Genomic DNA, 18691 nt, shown 5'->3' with positions numbered 1-18691 from the left:
GTTGTCGATATATTAGTGGTCAGCCAAGATGCTAACATGATCCGTAAGTTGAAAGAGGATTTGTCCAAGTTCTTTGATATGAAAGACTTGGGTCCGGCAAGGCAAATCCTAGGGATGAAGATTTTTCATGAAAGACTATCTTGAAAGTTGTGCTTATCGCAACAGTGTTATATTGAACCAGTCCTGAAAGGGTTATATTGAACGGGTCCTGAAAAGGTTCAATGGCCCCACTTCACAAAATGTACCTTACACTATTCACTTCCTCACTTCTTAAGTATATAGCGTCTAGATAGTCCGTCTAGTAGGAAACTTACCTTACGGTAATTTCAGGTAAGTCAAAATAGGGGCCCTTGTACTTCTCTCTTCTTTCGTTTCGGATGTGTTAGTGTTAGTAATTGGTCAGGCTATAGCATTCAGGGTCTACAGTAGTAGATTTTTGTATAGGTGTTGCAGTTGCAACAAGGGAAGTTATTCAGGTTATCCGGTCCAGTACCGAAGGGACAGTTCTATCCAGGTTATCCGCTCCAGTATCAAACAAATCGGGAATCTTTGTATTACTATTCGGTTGTATCTCAAAGTGTTATTTCGTAAACTTTGGGAGATAATATTGTAACCATTATTATCATTATAGTTGAAATATTTGGAGTTGGTTCCGTTATTTTTACGTCTTTATTTTAAGGGGGTTTTCCACGTATAATTTTGATGTTTAACTGTCTTAGTTATTAATAAGCTGTTCATATTATTGTATGTGATAATTCTCAGGTTTTATTTATAAAAAGACGGGAAACAAGAATTTCTAACACCTTCTCCCTTTTCTGAAAATACGTGAGATTAGCATCCAATCAAAATAACCAATAGAAAATTAGTTAATAAATCTATTCACATAACTTTTGTATTAAAATATTAAAAGATGTGTTATTTCAACAAATATAAATTAGTTAACAATTATTTAAGAGATCGAGTTCTATTAGATATCTGCTCTCCTATACATGATACTTAAGTAGGTTTCTGGTTTCTTATTCAAATACTCGACATACATGCTGCAACTTGTTTTCTGATTCTCTTCAACAAGTAAAAACAACGTTAAAAGAATGGAGGAATCACAAACATATATACCAGAAGATATGTTGGTCACATTCTTTTGAAACTGCCCGTCAAGTCTCTTCTTCTATTAAGGTGCGTTTGCAAGTCATGGTATCGAATTAAAGGCATTAGTTCTTTCATTAACGCTACTATCTCAAATTCGAACACCCAATATTTATTTTGCCCCCATTATAATTTCTACTCATTAATCTCTAAACACGAATCAACTAATGTTAAAGTAAACTATTACATGCCAGAACTATTTGCACGGGACAAAAGGTTTTATTATATCAAATTCAACAATCTCATAAAGGTTTACGGGAGCTGTAATGGGTTGTTATGTGTGTCCGATATTCGATTTGAAATCAACAGTGACATATATTTAATGAACCCCATTATCCGGAAAGCCAAAAAACTTCTAAACATTCTCTCTCAGGTTGATAATGAGATGCCTAGCTCCTCTCACTTGTGTTTTGGGTTTTTTAATAATGATTATAAAGTGATAATGATATCTGTATCTTGCGGTGTTTATCGGGTTGGAGTTTATAGTTTGGGCAGTGATTATTGGAAAATTATGAATTGCAATAGTGACGATGGTACTTTTATGTTGTATGCTTATCCATGGGCTGAAATTTTAAGGGTGTTGCATATTTTTTAAAATATAGAGGTAGAATTGTGTGTTTTGATTTGCAAGATGAGAGGATCATAGAACTCAAGTTCCCAGAAAAGTTTAATCCAGTGACTTGGGATGTACATCATTCTTTTTCTATAGATTTTTTTGGGGGATCTGTAGCTCTGATTGAAATTAGTCACGCAAAATTAACAAAGTGGGTACTGACTAAAATGTCGATATGGGAGAAGGAAGTGAGTGTTGAATTGCAAACAGCAGCTCAAATTTATCCGATAGGGTTCACAAATAGTGGTACATACATGCTAAGGAGTATTGCTTACTCAGGCGGTTTTTACCTATGCGATTTTGGGATGTCACAGATAAAGGACTTCACATGGGATGCAGAGGAGGGTCAAGATCTGTTAAAAATAGATTACTTGGCTGAGAATCTTGTTCTGCTTGGCGAAGAAACTTAAGATCCTGGTGTGGAGATGATGCCCTGTTCTACTCGCACTATGTTTATATTGCATGAGAGACCGGGGCCAAGGAATAAGAAAGAAAAGAAAATATCGCTTAAGAGAGTGAACCAATTATACGGAGAAAGGAGAGGTAAAAGGAAAATAGAATAGACAGAAATGAAGAAGAAGGTTAGGACAAGTCACACCAACCAGAGTCTAGGGTTTCTTGATATGATTTTGATTTTGTTTTAACTACGACTACGTAAAAACTTGGCTCCTTTCAAATATAGTTCGATACTTTGGTTCACTGCTATGGTTTGGTCTAATATTTTTGTTGCAGAGCTAACTGAAAATTTAAATAAAATTCTTGTTATTCTGTATTTTTGTGTTTTAAAATCAAAGTATGGAGTTTGTGGCACGCTACAATCTGCTTGATTCTTGACTATTCTAATTTAATTATGTAACTTAAACTCCTCCAGATTAACGAATATATACCCCTGTCTTGAAGAAGGTAAATTTTATAATAAAAGAAGGTAAATTTTAGAATAAGAGTCTCAGTTCACTGTCTTATTTACAGAAAAACAGATGCACTTTTGTACGTATTTTCATCTTCCTCTTATGCAAAGTTTAGTCTCATCTGTCTTTCTTAATTCTCACTTCACTGCTTTTCTCAGAATATCATTCTGGATTGCTGTGAGTTTTCTCTGCGGATATCAATGGCTTGCATAAGCTTAGTCCCTATAACATAACTGGCTTCACTTGACAATAAAGTAATAATTTGGTTATTATTTCTTGGCGAGGAATGTATTGCTAGTGCATTAGTCATCTTTTAGCCAAAACAAATACAAATTTATTGTAGTGCTTTCATTATAAAACCATAAATCAAAATTTTCTGTGTGATGTTTATTATTTAGTTGGTATCACCAAATCATACTAATAACTTCGACTTCTGAGTTAAAAAAAAACTTCAACTTTTAATCTTTCCAGGACTCCCTTTCTCCTGTAAATAATTGTTCATCTTTTAACAATCTCGGTGTCCCTAATAACACTTCAAATTTGTCCTAAATTTTCTATTTCCATAAACACGTTCTTAAGACCAAAGAGTCGTCGGAAAAGGGGGGAAGCGCTCCGTTCCCGGTTCTCTGGTAGCTGGATCCTCTGGAACCACAACAGTCCTTATAGTTCATGTAGTTCAGGTCAGGTAGATGGATAGAAAGAAGACTGAATAGATAGCCAGTTACAAGATAAAAACAGAAGTATCCGCTTTAGTCTATCTGCCAATCGATTTATAAAATCACTTTTAAATGTAGTTGCTTCATTCTCGAATATCTTATCTAAATTTTTGAAATATAATCCTTCAGCTTGAGTTATTATCTAAAAAATAACAAATTCTGCATACCAAGTTGCCAAACGGATAATAATCGGGATAAATATCAAGTTCATGACTGATTGCAGCCAAATGACTCAGTTTGGTCACTGACTACAAATTTGACTCACTTTACTCACTCATTTAATTAAAATGTACATGCCGTTAAAAGTCAATGAAGATTGTAACGGTCAGATCTGATGTGGCATGAACAGAGACCAATCAGCTGAGCTGTAGATGACGTGGACAGTACAACGGCTACATCTGCCCTTTATATACATATACATACAACCCAGGAATCTTTTAGGGTTCTTTATTTTAATTCTCTAAATATTTTAGGGTTCTTCATTTTAATAGTCTCTAAAGCTGAGCTGTAGGTTGGGAAGAATTCTGAGAGTACAATTTCCATGGCAACAACAAGCACAATAAGATCTTCTCACCCCATGTCCTCAAGAAGCTATTCTGGGTTCATTTGCCATTGTGGTGATAGGGGGAAAATGTATACGTCTTGGTCCTTGAGAAATCCAGGACGAAGGTTTTATACGTGTTCTCACTCCCAAGTAAGACATTTGTGATAGTATTAAAGATGATGTTAGTCAATTAATTTTGAATTAAAAAATTAAAATTTGAAACTTGCAGGATAGCAGGTGTGACTAGTTTCAATGGTATGATACGGATTTTCGTGGAAGGAATAATGAAGTTATCACTCATCTCAATAATCGAAGAATTTACTTAGAAGCAAAGATAGAGTTGCTCGAAGAGAAGATTGTGATGCTCGAAGAAAAAGTAGCAAAGAAGAAGGAAAATAATAGGGAGAAGAAAGTGAAATTTGGCAAGTATTGGAAGATACTAAAGATATTTGGATTTGTAATTGTTGTGTTCATTGCTGTGTTGGTGATGAAGTCCCAGCAGAAGAAGAATGTGAATGGTGGATGGCTCTATGTTATGTAATTTGTATGTTAGTGGTGTGAATTTCAGTTAGTGGATGGCTTCATATTGTGTTGCCACTGATGAATTTTGTGTAATTGTAATGCATCAGTATGGCTCGTGTCCATGTACTAGAAATATTTAAATGAATGGAATGAATGCAATTATAGCATTATGAAGATTGGTGTGAAATAAGCTGTTAATGTAGATAACTTCATTCAGTCATTACATGGTCCCAAATTGTGAAACATAAGTTTTACATACTTAACCATACCAAAATGAGGACCATACTTAAGACAAAAATATAGCCATCCCAAAGTTATGATTCAACTGACCATACTTAACAAAAGTACATTGTTTGGGACTGATTACACTAAACCCAAAAATATAAAGTTCATAATTAAAAACCCTTAATCATCATCAAGGTTGACAGGATCATCCGGCGTATTTTTAAAAGTGAACTTTGTCTTCAACCATAATCTGTTGCTCCTCCTTGGTTCTGGTTCCACCTTATCTTCATCGCTTTCTTCTTCTTCTCCATACATGACTTCATCACCCTCTTCTTCTCCTTCTGATTCTTCATGATCTACCTCTTCAGATTCTTCATCACCTTCTTCTCCACTATCTACTTCAACACCTTCTTCAGCAAGGCCTTCCATGGTCTTCTCTGTACTTGGTCCATCTGTTGCCATAGTAGGAGTTACATGTGCATCACCATGTTTAAATGGTGGAGTACTAACACATGGAGTCCCATTTGGCATATAGCCTGTTGACACAAACCCAGGATTAGGCAAGAATAGTTTACCTCCACAAGCTCCTAAGAGCATTTCCTGAAATGACTGAGTCCTTGGAGTAGGTTGAGTAGTCAATGTTTCACGGTTGCTAGGCACTTTGTTGCTTTCTTTAGAAGCCTCAATCAACTCATCATGTGTATCATGAAGAATGTTATCATCATAGGCTGCAAGGATGTCTTCTAGCTGACCAGCAAATTTTTCCTCCTCAATCACTGGTTCTATTTGTTTTTGCTGACATTTTTTGGCCATCCAGAAGGGCCTATCTTTTCTCTTGGTTTGAGACTTGTTCTTCATCTGTTCTTTCCCCTTCCCTTTTCTAGTAGATGCTTTAACCTCGGATGTTTCCCTTGGTTCTCCAATGACAATACCTGGTAAGGCCTTCCTTACTGGCAACTTAGTCCTAGGCCTCTCCTCTTGTACCTGTCTCTGTTCAGATTCTCCTTCCTCTTGGCCACCTTCACCACCTTCATCTTGTTTTTCAGCTTCATTTCCCCCATGTTCTGTTGGTTCAGTGGGCACTTAGGCTTCTTGTGTCTTGCTTGTCTACACAAACTGCAATGCATTTTCTTCCCACTAGTTAGTTTCTGCAAACCAGGCACTCCCTCTGTAGATTTACTCCTACTTTTACTACCCCCTCCCAATGCTCTCTTCTTCTTAATCTTTTGGGCCTCCCTCTTAATTTCTTAGGAATGTCAGGTGGAAACATCACTGCTTTGTCTGTCATCTCCCGAAAATCCTCCCCTCTCAAAGCTTGCAAGGACTGATTGTAAGACTTCATATACATTTCTTTGGTGTAATACTTTGAAACATACAAGATAGGTTGATGTCTCCTATCATGTATAGCAGCCACAGCATGGGAACATGGGATCCCTGTTAGGTCCCATGCCCTACAATCATAAGTCCTATCTTCTAAGTTGACAGTCAATGTTTTTGTGCCAAATTTTACCATATACTTTTTGTCCCCATCCCAACTGGCATGCCACTTTCTAGAGTTTTTAACTGAAATGTCAAGCTTACCCTTTATTCTGGGGCAAATGACAATGTCAGCATATTGCATAGCCTCCCTATTTGTCCTGATTCTCCTCATTATTTTGAAATGAAGTTCCTGCAACATTGTAAGAACTGGCATGTACCTACAAACATTATTAAACAAAAATCAGATAAGTATAAAAGAAATCAGAAAATATGCAATAATTGTGAGATAATGTACCTCTCATTAACTATCCAGGAATTAAAGCACTCTGACATATTATTCTCCACATTGTCAGCATCACATTTATTCTGAAAAAATGCTTTTGACCAGCTTTTGGGATCCAGTTTGGAGAGGTGCTCATATGCTGATTTTGAGTGCCTTTGAAGAGCTTTCATTGTTTTCTAGTAGCCAGCTGGGTATGTTGCACATGCAGCCATCGAAAAATAATTTTTAACTAATCCAGTTGGGCACCTACATATATAATAATAATTAGAATTGTCAAAATCAGTTAGGGCCTTCTTTAACAGAAATATCTTTATAATGTAGCTACTTACTTTTTTCTCATATTATTGTATAAGTGTCTTGTGCATAATCTGTGTTCTGCATGGGGTAGATACTCCTTCATTGCATTTTCAAGTCCCTAGCATTTATTACACAATAAGAATAAGCATTCAATATGAAACAACAACCAAAAAGCATAGTAATGTAAGTTGCAAATAAATAAAGCATACCTTTTGTTGATCACTAATCACTGTGAGTCCAACTCCATTTCCAAGAATAAGATCTTCTCTGAGTAGTCCAAGGAACCATCTCCAACTTTCAGTACTTTCAGATTCTACCACTGCATATGCAACTGGGTACATCTGTTTATTACCATCCCTCCCAACTGCACTCAGCAACTGACCCCCACACACAGTTTTCGGGAAACATCCATCTACACCTAAAATTGGTCTACATCCCAACTTCCATCCTTCCTTCAATGCATGGTAGCATATGTAGATCCTTTGAAATTTATTCTGAGAATCATCGGTTATCCTGTTTGTCCTTATGTCAACCCTGTTTCCTGGATTATTTTTTAGAATCTCAAAACCAAAATCCCACACCCTGGCATAATGGTCTTTCAATGTCTCTATAACCCCAGCAAGAGCAGCTTGTCTAACCCTAGAACACTTTATCCTAGGGACTTCTATTTCAAGTTCTTTCCTTATCGTTTCCTACATTTCTTTCACCTTCCACTATGGATTCTTCCTAATTTTTTCACCATACATCTCTGTCAGTACTTTCACACTCACCAGTTTATTTTCATAAGGTTTTGTACACAAATGGTCATCAAGACATGTCTTGATCTGCACAGCTCCTCCTGTATTTTCTAGCCTACTGCACCGTAAATAAAAACGACACCCTTTCTCATAGCCTACTTGCACCCTCTTATTGTCATTTGTTATGAAATGCAAAGCTCTCCTCTCTCTAATTCCATACTCTCTTACCACTTTCGTGAACTCCTCAATAGATGTAAATTTCATCCCAACCTCCCATTTTACTATCCCTTCACTTTTATCTGGATTAAATACTTTTGTTCTCTTCTTTCTTTTGTTCCCAGGTGGAATGCCAATATATCCCTGTTTGATATTTTCATCTTCACTTGAACTTTCATCAGACCTTAACTCATCACTGTTGTAGTCTTCCTCATCATAATCACTCCCTTCACTATCGGTATCAGGTATAACTTGTTACCTCAGTTTTCTTGCATCCACAAGCTCTTCATCACTTTCCTTATCAGTCAACCCCTCATAATCTAAATCTTCACTGTCCTCCTCACTAAATTCATCATTTTCATTTAAAGACTCTTCTACTTCTTCAACATGTTCATCTATCTTATGACCCCCACTACCACCAGCAGAACCACTAACATCTTCATCCATTATATCATCAGTAGTTGGTGGTTTATCAGTAGATTGATTTTGATGATCCACATAAACATTCATTTTTTTGAATGGTAGAGACAACTTAGTTAAATCCCTCATGGAGACATCATCATATAATAATCTAATACCTTTCTTAAATCTGTGACCATCATTTTGGAAGTAGTACAAATCAGTTGGGCTATAATTATATTTTTCTGCATAATCTTCAAATTCCAGTACAGATATTACATCAGTGTCAACATTTTTAATTACTTCTACAGACCCCCCACATACCCAGCATTACCCTTCATGGGTTCAACTTTAAAAACCCCATGGTGATGTAAATAAAGGGTAACCCTAGAAGACATTCCTACATAACAAAGATTATATAACTTCGATTACACACTTTTATTACAAACAAACGAAGTAAACAACAAATACAAGATGATGTTCAACTGAATAACTAAAATATGGTGTCAAATAAGCACAACTCAGTATGCATGTCATACAGAAATCGTAAGTTTGTATATATATCAATACATACCTTATACGGTGCTTTGATGATAGCAATTAGTTAGTTGTTCTTCAATCTTCCATGATCAACCCAGAAACGCAAGCAATCGATCGATTCCAAGAAAAAAGAGGATTAGGGTTTCATTTCTTCCCCTCTTTCAATTCCCGCTTCTTTTCCCTTTCTTTGACACAAACTGATTCTTTTTTTTTTTTAATTTTAACTTGGACACTCAAGCGTGGTGCCACTTCAGCGACAGGTGTTGCCACATCAACGACAACATTTCGTCAGACGGAAAACTTTACGTTTAACGTTAAGTCTGACCAATTTCTTCATTGACTTTTAACGGCATGTACATTTTAATTAAATGAGTGAGTAAAGTGAGTCAAATTTGTAGTCAGTGACCAAACTGAGTTATTTTGCTGCAATCAGTCATGAACTTGATATTTATCCTGATAATAATCCTACTTCATCTCTTCTTTTAATTGTTTATCTCGAAACAATCTCGTTCCCCCTAACAATCTCGAAACAATCACGAATAATAATTGTTTATTTTGAATTCTGTCAAGGACTCTGTGAAGCATGTGAAAAAGGGAAGTCAAAGAAGGTATCACATAGAAGCAAGGAAATGACAAGCATAACTGAACATCTTCAGTTAATTCACATGGATTTATTTGATCCAGTGAATGTGATGTCACTATCAAGAAAAAGATATGCTTTAGTGATAGTCGATAACTACTCAAAGTACACATGAGTGTTGTTCTTACAATCAAAAGATGAAGCACCACATATGATAGTTGATCACATAAAGAAGATTGAGTTGGAAGCAAAATAACCTGTCAGAAAGACCAGATCAGACAATGGAACAGAGTTCAAGAATGCATTTCTTAATAAATTATGTACAGAGAAAGGCATTTCGAGACAGTATTCATCACCAAGAACCCCACAACATAATGGAGTAGTAAAAAGGAAGAATCTTACCTCGGTTGAAGCAACAAAGACTATGCTAATTGAATCAAGACTTCCTACCTACTTCTAGGCTGAAGCTGTCAATACAGCGTGTTACACTCAAAATCGTATCCTGCTTATTAAAGATCATGACAAGACTCCTTATGAGATTATGGCTGACAAAAGACCAACACTGAAATAATTTCATGTGTTTGGCGCTTAATGCTTTATGCTTAAAGAAGGAAATGAGAATCTGGGAAAGTTTGATGCTAAGGCAGAAGAAGGCATATTTCTTGGCTACTCTCTGGAATCTAAAGCTTACAGGATTTATGTGATTGTTGAGCAGAAGGTGATTGAAAGCCTTAATGAAACGTTCGACAAAACCAAGTTAACAAGCCTCCAAAGATAAAATGATTTTAAATCTCTGGAATTTGAAAATCTTTCAGATGATCTTTTGGATGAAAAAGAACCTGAGATTTCTCGTGTTGTACCTATAGTATTTGGCAATGATGATCCTGAATCACATGGTAGTAATGATGGTTATGGTGGTTATGATAATCATACAGAAACTCCTACAATAACTACTACCAAAGATCAGAATCATCAAGTCATGGTAACAGCAACTCAGGGGGAGCAGGAAGAGGATCTACAGTTTACACTCAATGTCATGCTGAACAAAGGTAAATATCAAGATCTTGTCTGCCGACAAAGAGTTTGGAACATGGACCATCCCTTTGAACTGATCATTGGTGATCCTAACACAAGAGTGAGAACTAGACATGCCACACATAATTAAAATCACTTTTCAGGGTTTCTCTCAGAAATGGAACCTAAGAAAGTGGATGATGCACTTGAAGATCTAGATTGGGTTATTGCTATGCAAGAAAAGCTCAATCAGTTTGAAAGGCGGAAGATATGGAAGCTGGTACCCCGACCAAAAGACAAGTCAGTAATTGGCATCAAGTGGGTATTCAGAAATAAGTTAGATGAAAATGACATTGTAACGAGAAACAAGGCCATATTAATAGCTAAAGGTTACTCTCAAAAAAAGGAGATAGATTATGATGAAACCTATGCACCAGTAGCAAGACTTGAGGCAATTAGGATATTTCTGGCATTTACAGCACATTCAGACTTCAAAGTTTATCAAATGGATATGAAGAGTGCAATCCTGAATAGGGAGCTAGAAGAAGAAGTTATGTGGAACAACCTCCAGGTTTTGAAGATCCAAATCTGGTAGACTGTGTGTACTTTTTATTCAAAGCTCTCTATGGACTCAAGCAAGCACCAAGGACATGGTATGACACTCTCTCAAAATTTCTACTTAAAAATGGTTTTACTAGAGGTGTTGTAGATAAAACTCTGTTTCATAAAAGCATAAATATCTGATATGATATAGTTCAAGTATATGTTGATGACATTATATTTGACTCTACTAATGATGATCTTTTCAAGAGATTTTCTAAGTTAATGCAGAGTAAGTATGAAATAAGAATGATGACATAGTTGAACTACTTTCTTGGATTACAAGTGAGTCAAAGGAAAGATGGTATATTCATTTGTCAATCCAAGTACATCAGAGAACTTCTAAAGAAGTACAATCTGGAAGATTCAACTCCGAAAAAGACTCCAATGCCAACAGCTTCTAAGCTTGATCAGGACAAAACTGGTAAGAAAGTTGACATCACAAGCTACAGAGGTATGATAGGCTCATTATTATATCTTACAACAAGTATGCTAGATATTATGTTTTCAACATGCTTATCTGCTAGATTTTTAGCTGATCCTAAAGAGTCTTATCTTATAGTTGTTAAAGGATTTTTAGGTATCTTAAGGGGACCCCAAATCTTGGTATTTGATACCCTAAAGGTACAGGTTTTGACCTAGTTGGCTATATAGATTCAACTTTTGCAGGTTGTAAGATTGATAGAAAAAGTACTTCAGGAAGCTGTCAATTTCTTGGAAGAAGGCTGGTATCCTAGAATAGCAAGAAGCAGCACTCTGTACCCCATCAATTGCTGTGGCTGAATACATAGCTGCGAGAAGCTGTTGTACTCAAATCTTGTGGATGAGGAACCAATTCCGGGATTATGGTCTGTTATGTCAAATATTCCAATATTCAGCGACAATACTAATGCCATAGAAATCTCCAACAACCTAGTTCAACACTCAAGAACAAAGCATATTAATATCAGGTATCACTTTATCAGAGAGCACGTCACAAATGGCACTGTGGAATTATATTTTGTACCCGTAGAGGATCAAATTGCAGACATCTTCACAAAATCACTTGATGAAAACTCTTTCTCTAAGTTGGTTAGTGAACTTGGGATGTTAAATCTTTCTAATTAATTAAATTAGAAGTTAGTAAGTGCACTTTGCCTTGGATGAAATCACTTGTTATTTAATTTCAATATTTTAAGGACATGTAAATTTATTTGCCATTATTTATTTCTCGTAATTCAAATATTTATGTGCTTATATCTATCTGATAAATATTTCAGCACATTTATATTTATAAATTGTTTGAAAATAGTTTAATCATAATTGATTAAATTATGAGTAAAATTTTTGCAGCATAATTTTGATGTAAAAGATTGAGATATTATCAATTCAATGATAAATATTTCAATTTTAATAATCAAAGTTGTGTTTTATTAATTTTAGTGGACTTTAAATTATTTTATATTTAAAGAGGTTCATTAAAATTAAATTTAAATTTGCAGCATAATTTTATTTCATTAAAAGTATGATTTTATCAAATTAATGAAAAAAATTGTATAGTTGTGAATAGAAATTATGAATTATAAATTTTAATACATTTTAAATTAATTAATATTTAAAAGAATTCATGGAATTGATATAACAGTAGCACATTATTTATTCTAAAATTATTAATCTTTTTCATTTTATGAAAATAATTAATAATATATGATCAAAAGAATAAATCCTGTGAAAATTAGAAATTCATCCAAGTCCCTACTAGTTAACAGGGGTCGGAACTAAATATTTGTCTAAGTTGCGACTAGTTAACAGGGGTCGCAACAAAATATTTGTCTAAGTTGTGACTAGAGTATACTTGGCATTGCAATTAGAACAGATTAAGTGTCACAACTTAGAAGTTTTTTCTAAGTAGAATGGATCTTCCTATAGTCACAACTTAGTTTCTACAAGCAATTGGTGTTATTTGTTGTATCAACCACTATGGTCGCAACTTAGGAATGTTTTAAGTATGCAACACAATGGTCGCAACTCAGAAAATAACTTGGTATTTTTTTCTTTGTTGTGGCTACACTGTGGTCGCAACTTAGATTTAATCTATGTGTGCATCACAGTAGTTGCCATTTAGCTCTGAACAGTTTTAAATTATTTCTTGTGAGTATATTATATATATATAAAAACCTCTCATTTTATTCACTTATATACACAAAGAATTTACAAGTCGCAAGAGAAAGAGAGAGACTAATTTTGAAATCGATTGTTACCCTACCAAAACTTTGCCAAATTTTATAAAAATCATATATTCATAAAGCCCAGAACTTGCATATTTGTTTGATAGTAACATCTTTTGATTTCATCAAGGATTAAACGAGAGCTTTGTTTGGTTCATTAATAATTGATTTTAATTAGTTATTCGAGTCACTTGCTCTCTAGGGTTTATTACAAATATTTGTTCCTTTTTATTTGTATGTGTTGGATTTAATTTCTAGTTTTAATTTAAGTGCATGATTAATTTGTTTTACGATCAAAATTTTATTCTCATTTTTTAATTAAAATGGCGGATAATGTTAAGATACTAAAAAAAAATTATGTCTCAGTTATAGAATGTGATTCAATTAAAATGGGTGATTTTGAAAAATGGATCCGTTTTCTAAAGGAGCACGCGATTGTGTACTATGCTTTGATTACTAGTGTCAAGTTATATGTTGAGCTCCTCAGATATGTGCACACTACAGCTAAAGACACGTCAGATGACGATAAGCTAGGTTTCTCTTTCTTGGTTGGTGATGAAAAAATTAGAATCACTGAGGATTATTTCAATGAGTATCTTCAACTCCCTCGGGATAATTTTGTAAAATTTCCATAGAAATGAGAACTGTTTAGCTTCTTCAAAGCCATCAAAAGCACCATGGAAAATGACACACTTCCAAAGCACTTCAACAAAATCCATCTACTAAAACCATGGCACCTGTTCTTTAACATTCTGTCTTACTATCTGTCTCCCAAGACTGGTGGATTTCATTGACTGATACTATTCAATCAAAAAGTTGGAGTAGCTGTTGCTCATAATCTACGCATCAACTTTGGACGTCTGTTCATGGAGGAGATCTTAGAGAACCAATCTCAAGAACAAGATCACATCTTATATGTCAGGTTTCTCTAGATTGTTATAAATGGAAAGCTGACAGAAAATCCGAAAGTTTTAGTTCACGCTGATAACTTGAAAGACTCTCAAGTGCTGTTCTAAAAAATGGTGGTCAAGCTGATCAATCAGACACCTTATCCTAAAAACAACCTCATTTTTTTTGACAGACTTCGGAAGAGTACTTTGCTACCATTTCTCAGCAATCTAAGGCTACACATCAAGATCAAACTGGTACAAGTCAACAGGGTGCTTAACAAAGTGTTCCACAGCCTGAAGCTGAAGCTCTACCTATGGAAATTGATCAAAACCCATCATTGCTTAACAACCAGAAGAGGTTATACAACCTGAAGCTGCTGAACAACAACAAGAAGATTCCGTGCCCACTCAATCAGAAGCAGATGTCTACAGGCCAGATCTCATAGGTATGAATGAGTCTTCTCAAAGTGCAACTTTTGATGATTTAGTAGATATTGACTCATTACACCTTGTTGACTTTCATACACAACTTCTTGAGGAACGAGGAGATAGGAGAGGTGGTGAATTAGTTTTCCCACAAATTCATAGCCACCCAATAGAGCCCATACAAACTTCTCAAAATCTCTTAGCCCAATCCCTGGCGTACAAGGATCCTATGAGTGAAGAGGGAGAAACTGTACTAGATGCAGAAAATAAGGAATGTACTATGAGTAAACCCACAACTTTGTCTCATACGAAGCAAAGAAATACCCCTATAGAGACAACTGTAACCCCCCGGGTATCTTCCCAAAAGGATACCTCTGCTGAAAAGGCATTTAAACAATTACTAGATTCATCTTCTCAACAAGGTGGGTCTATTGAAATTCGCCCGTCAACCACGATGTCTTGTATTGAGTCAAACACTCTTTCCAATATCCAAGCTCTTGAAGCTTTAAATGAGTCATTTAGAAGAGCGTTATTTGGTGAGGATGAACTGATAGAAACGGGGAATTTAACCATATTACGATTAAAATATCATGTTCAAGCTCCTTCAATGGATTAATTGTCTTCACGGGTGTTAGGAGAAAGTGATATAATTGCTGCCACATCTAGCACATCACTTAACTCCCCAGGACTAATAAACCTGGATGCATCTGCGGATAGGGGATCTGACATAGGATCAGATCAGAAAGCCACTGGCAATGAACCAGATTCAACTGGTGAGCCTAAAGGGAAAGTGTCTTCACCGACACCAGAGGACGCTAAGGAACAGATGCCAAGTATGATGACCTCAGTGATCCTCCCAGAGATTCCAACTCTGGACCAGTCATCTCCAGATGACATGCAACTTGTCTTGTACAAGGATTGGGAATTACGAACTCCCATTTCACCACTGCTGACCTCCTTAAGGATGGCTCCCGTGCTTCTTGCAGGTACTTCTGGATCTCGGAGCTATGATGGGAGTGTATCCGTGAGGATGAGTGAAACACCAATCCCTAAACCGAATAATTGAGTGCTAAGCAACTTGTCTTGTACAAGGATTGGGAATTACGAACTCCCATTTCACCACTGCTGACCTCCTTAAGGATGGCTCCCGTGCTTCTTGTAGGTACTTCTGGATCTCGGAGCTATGATGGGAGTGTATCCATGAGGATGAGTGAAACACCAATCCCTAAACCGAATAATTGAGTGCCGAGCAAAATACCACGAGAAGCCAGTGATACACCTACCACCCAAATCAAACCTATAGACATGTCATAATATGTAACAAAATCTTATCTCGAAGAGCACTTGACGTTCAGAGATGAATTTCTCAAAGAACAACTGGCTCTAAAGGATCAATATATTAAGGTTGAACTGTCTGTTAGGGATCATGAGATTGCCTGTCTTTCCGAGCAAGTTGAACTTCAACAAGCATCTTTTGCTAGCTTACGTGAATTTGTGGAGCAATCACTCTCGCACTCAGGAAAGGGAAAGCCAATTTTAAATATTGAGTAAAAACTCTCAGTTAGCAAGCAAGAACCAATCCCGACTCCTACTGGAATAGTTCTTTCCAATACTGGGCCAAAGACCTCAGTCCAAAATCAAATTTCTATTTCAGAACCATCTATTCAAGAGATCCCTTACTTGATCTTGCCTGCTCAATTAACCCCAGCTCTGAAGGATAACACAATTAAGGGGTAGAAAAGGGTGGAGCACAAAAAAGTAGCTTCTGTTATAGATTTAATTCAAGATGCATTTCAAGCAGCTGGCACTGAATTTGATGAGTTTGGAGAAGAGCTAGATAAAGAAAATGAGGAATAGAGGATTGATGAAAGGGTGTTAATCAAATCAAGAACTGTTGAGAAGAGTTCTATGACAAGATCTTCTGAGCCAAGTCATTAAAGCTCAGAGGAGTCTTTTATTGGAGGTATATGCTCCAAATCCCCTATTCTCAGAGTTTGAGTTGGCGGATCCCAAGGGGTGTGAACCTAGATTTGAAGAGGTAGAGATGGAAGAGAGAAAGATTATCTCTGAAGATGAAGGATATGAAGATGAAGATGCCTTCTTGGATGCCTTCTTGTTCTATAGGATGTCTGAAGAATTCAAACTATCTTATGAATTAATTCGAGATGAGGTAGAAAGATCAAGTACTTTGAGATATTCAAAGAAAGGAAGCCATAGAAGCGAGAGAATCAATATCTTCGGATAAACAGAAAAGGAAGTAAATGGGATGAGGTAAAAAGGAAAATGGAAAAACCTGAAGTTTATCTTAATTTAGATACTGGAAACAAGAATCTTCTAAACATTATGAAAAATTACAGAAATCTCTATATCAATATTCATGAATTCTATCACCAGTTCAGTAGAATAATAACCAGTACCACTGTGAATATTCTAAAAAATGGATGGAAAATCACTATTTATCATATTGATGGATTACAAATGATGATATCCACAAGTGTCCTAAAAAAGTTAAATATTGTTAAACTTTTTGTCCTTACTTCAAAGATTCCATGGTTGACATCAAACGAGAATGAATGTTTCATAGACAATCTTTAGAAGATAATGATGGATTTGTCTTCTCAAGAATTTCTTTATCCTTTTTTTGATTAAGAGGTTTGCAGATGGCAGAATGCAGAATATCACAATGTCTGGTGATCACTTAAAACTCATTCATTATCAACAACTTACTTTTATGGAAAGTCAAATAAGAAGAACAAGAGCAAAGCTGGAAGCTTCAGCAGTTAAATTATCTGAAGCAGATTTCAAAGATGTTGATGTGTTATATGCTTATAGATTGAATGACAAGATGATTAGAGATTCAGAGATAGTGGACATTAATGGAGATACTTCATCATGGAGATACTTGAAAAGGTTCTAGAAGAAGAATCTGTCAACAATAACAAGAGAGTATGAGGACATCCTAAAACAAGAAGATCCACATTGTTGTTTGAACTTATTTCTAAAGTTTTCAAGGTCAGATATCTTCAGTTGATGCTCAATGAACTGAATAATCCACATCCAGTAAATGCATTGGAAATACAAGCTCGTGATTGTGTACAAGAAAGACTGAATGATCTTCAGAATCAAAGCAAAGGAACATCTCTTCCAGAATCAAAAAGGTCATTAGATCCTAGAAAGAAAGCTATCAAGAGAAAGTATGTTCAGACTCAATCCACTCAAGAAGGAGAATGTAGTAAATGCAAGAGGCTAAAGAAGAAAATGACAAAGAAGACTTAGATTATTTGTTCAGGCTAGAGGAACACTTCTTTGTAATTTGTAATTTAAGAAATCTAGAATTTTATATATAATCCAGAATGCATTTAATATTATTCTCTATTTTCATATTATACTTTTTCTTATTGTCAGTTGATTTATCCTTAGGGATTCGCTTGTCGAACTCTAACAAATAAATAGAGGGAGATTGTAAAGCATAATATAACGTAATATGTAACCGAGAAAACATAAATCAACATGAAACATAAACAGATAAATAACATTAAACTGTGAAGCACATGAACCCTGAAGATGAAGACTGGATAAATACAAAGAGTCAAATGATGGAATTAAAGCTTTACATCTGTAACCCGGTCATGGGAAGAAGTTCATTAATATGTTCAAGCCTCTATAAAGAATAAAATGTCAAAGGACTTCCAGTGTCAGTGAAATGATTTGATTTAAAGTACTATAGATCAGAGGTTCAGTAATTGAAGCAATGAATAATCAACCAAGATGTATCAGTTCAGGATTCTAAAGAAAATTATATTAAATCAATTCATGTTAGTTGTTTGTGAACCAGAACAGTGCACCAAGCATCAGCATATCAGAAAATGTTTAATTCAGGTACACATAAGAATTATTATTGATACAGTTACTAAAGTTTAAGAGGTGAAAAATATTCTAAGTCCAAGGTTACTAGTAGTCGCAAGTCAGGAAAGACCAATTCCTTTCTAGTGGTCGCAAGATAGAAAATTGATTTAAGGCCATTTCACTAATGGTTGCGAGTTAAGAATTGTGTAAATAAAATATTCAAGGGAAATACCTTCTTGTGTTCACCACTAATGGAAATATTTCTAAGGCAATTCCTTTTCTTTGTAGTCTCAAGTAAGCAAGTAAGGGTTCTCTCTGTGTCGCCAGTAAAGGGTTGGAAGACAAGGCAAATTTCCCTATGGTCGCAAGTAACAAGGGATGACTGTCACCATGTGGTTGCAAGTAAGGAGAAAGTTAGATTCATTCCTTCTTGTCTTCAATAATTAACTTGGTAATTTTATTGGATGAAGAAACAAATGAATTGGTTTTGTGGATAAAATCAA

The 18691-nt window shown here is 35.5% G+C and overlaps 1 protein-coding gene across 1 annotated transcript; it reads right to left on the bottom strand.

The window, feature by feature from the left end:
• Positions 1-5815: 5815 nt before the first annotated feature.
• Positions 5816-6606, bottom strand: LOC141707283 (uncharacterized). Its single transcript, XM_074510354.1, has 2 exons — positions 6449-6606; positions 5816-6371 (listed from the first exon to the last, which is right to left on the bottom strand). Exons 1-2 carry the CDS (start codon positions 6604-6606, stop codon positions 5816-5818), a joined length of 714 nt encoding a protein of 237 aa, XP_074366455.1.
• Between the last annotated feature and the right edge of the window lie 12085 nt (positions 6607-18691).

The sequence above is a fragment of the Apium graveolens genome, chromosome 1 (genome assembly GCF_009905375.1).
Source record: "Apium graveolens cultivar Ventura chromosome 1, ASM990537v1, whole genome shotgun sequence".
Taxonomy (NCBI): Eukaryota; Viridiplantae; Streptophyta; class Magnoliopsida; order Apiales; family Apiaceae; genus Apium; species Apium graveolens.
This window is presented reverse-complemented; position numbering and strand designations above follow the sequence as displayed.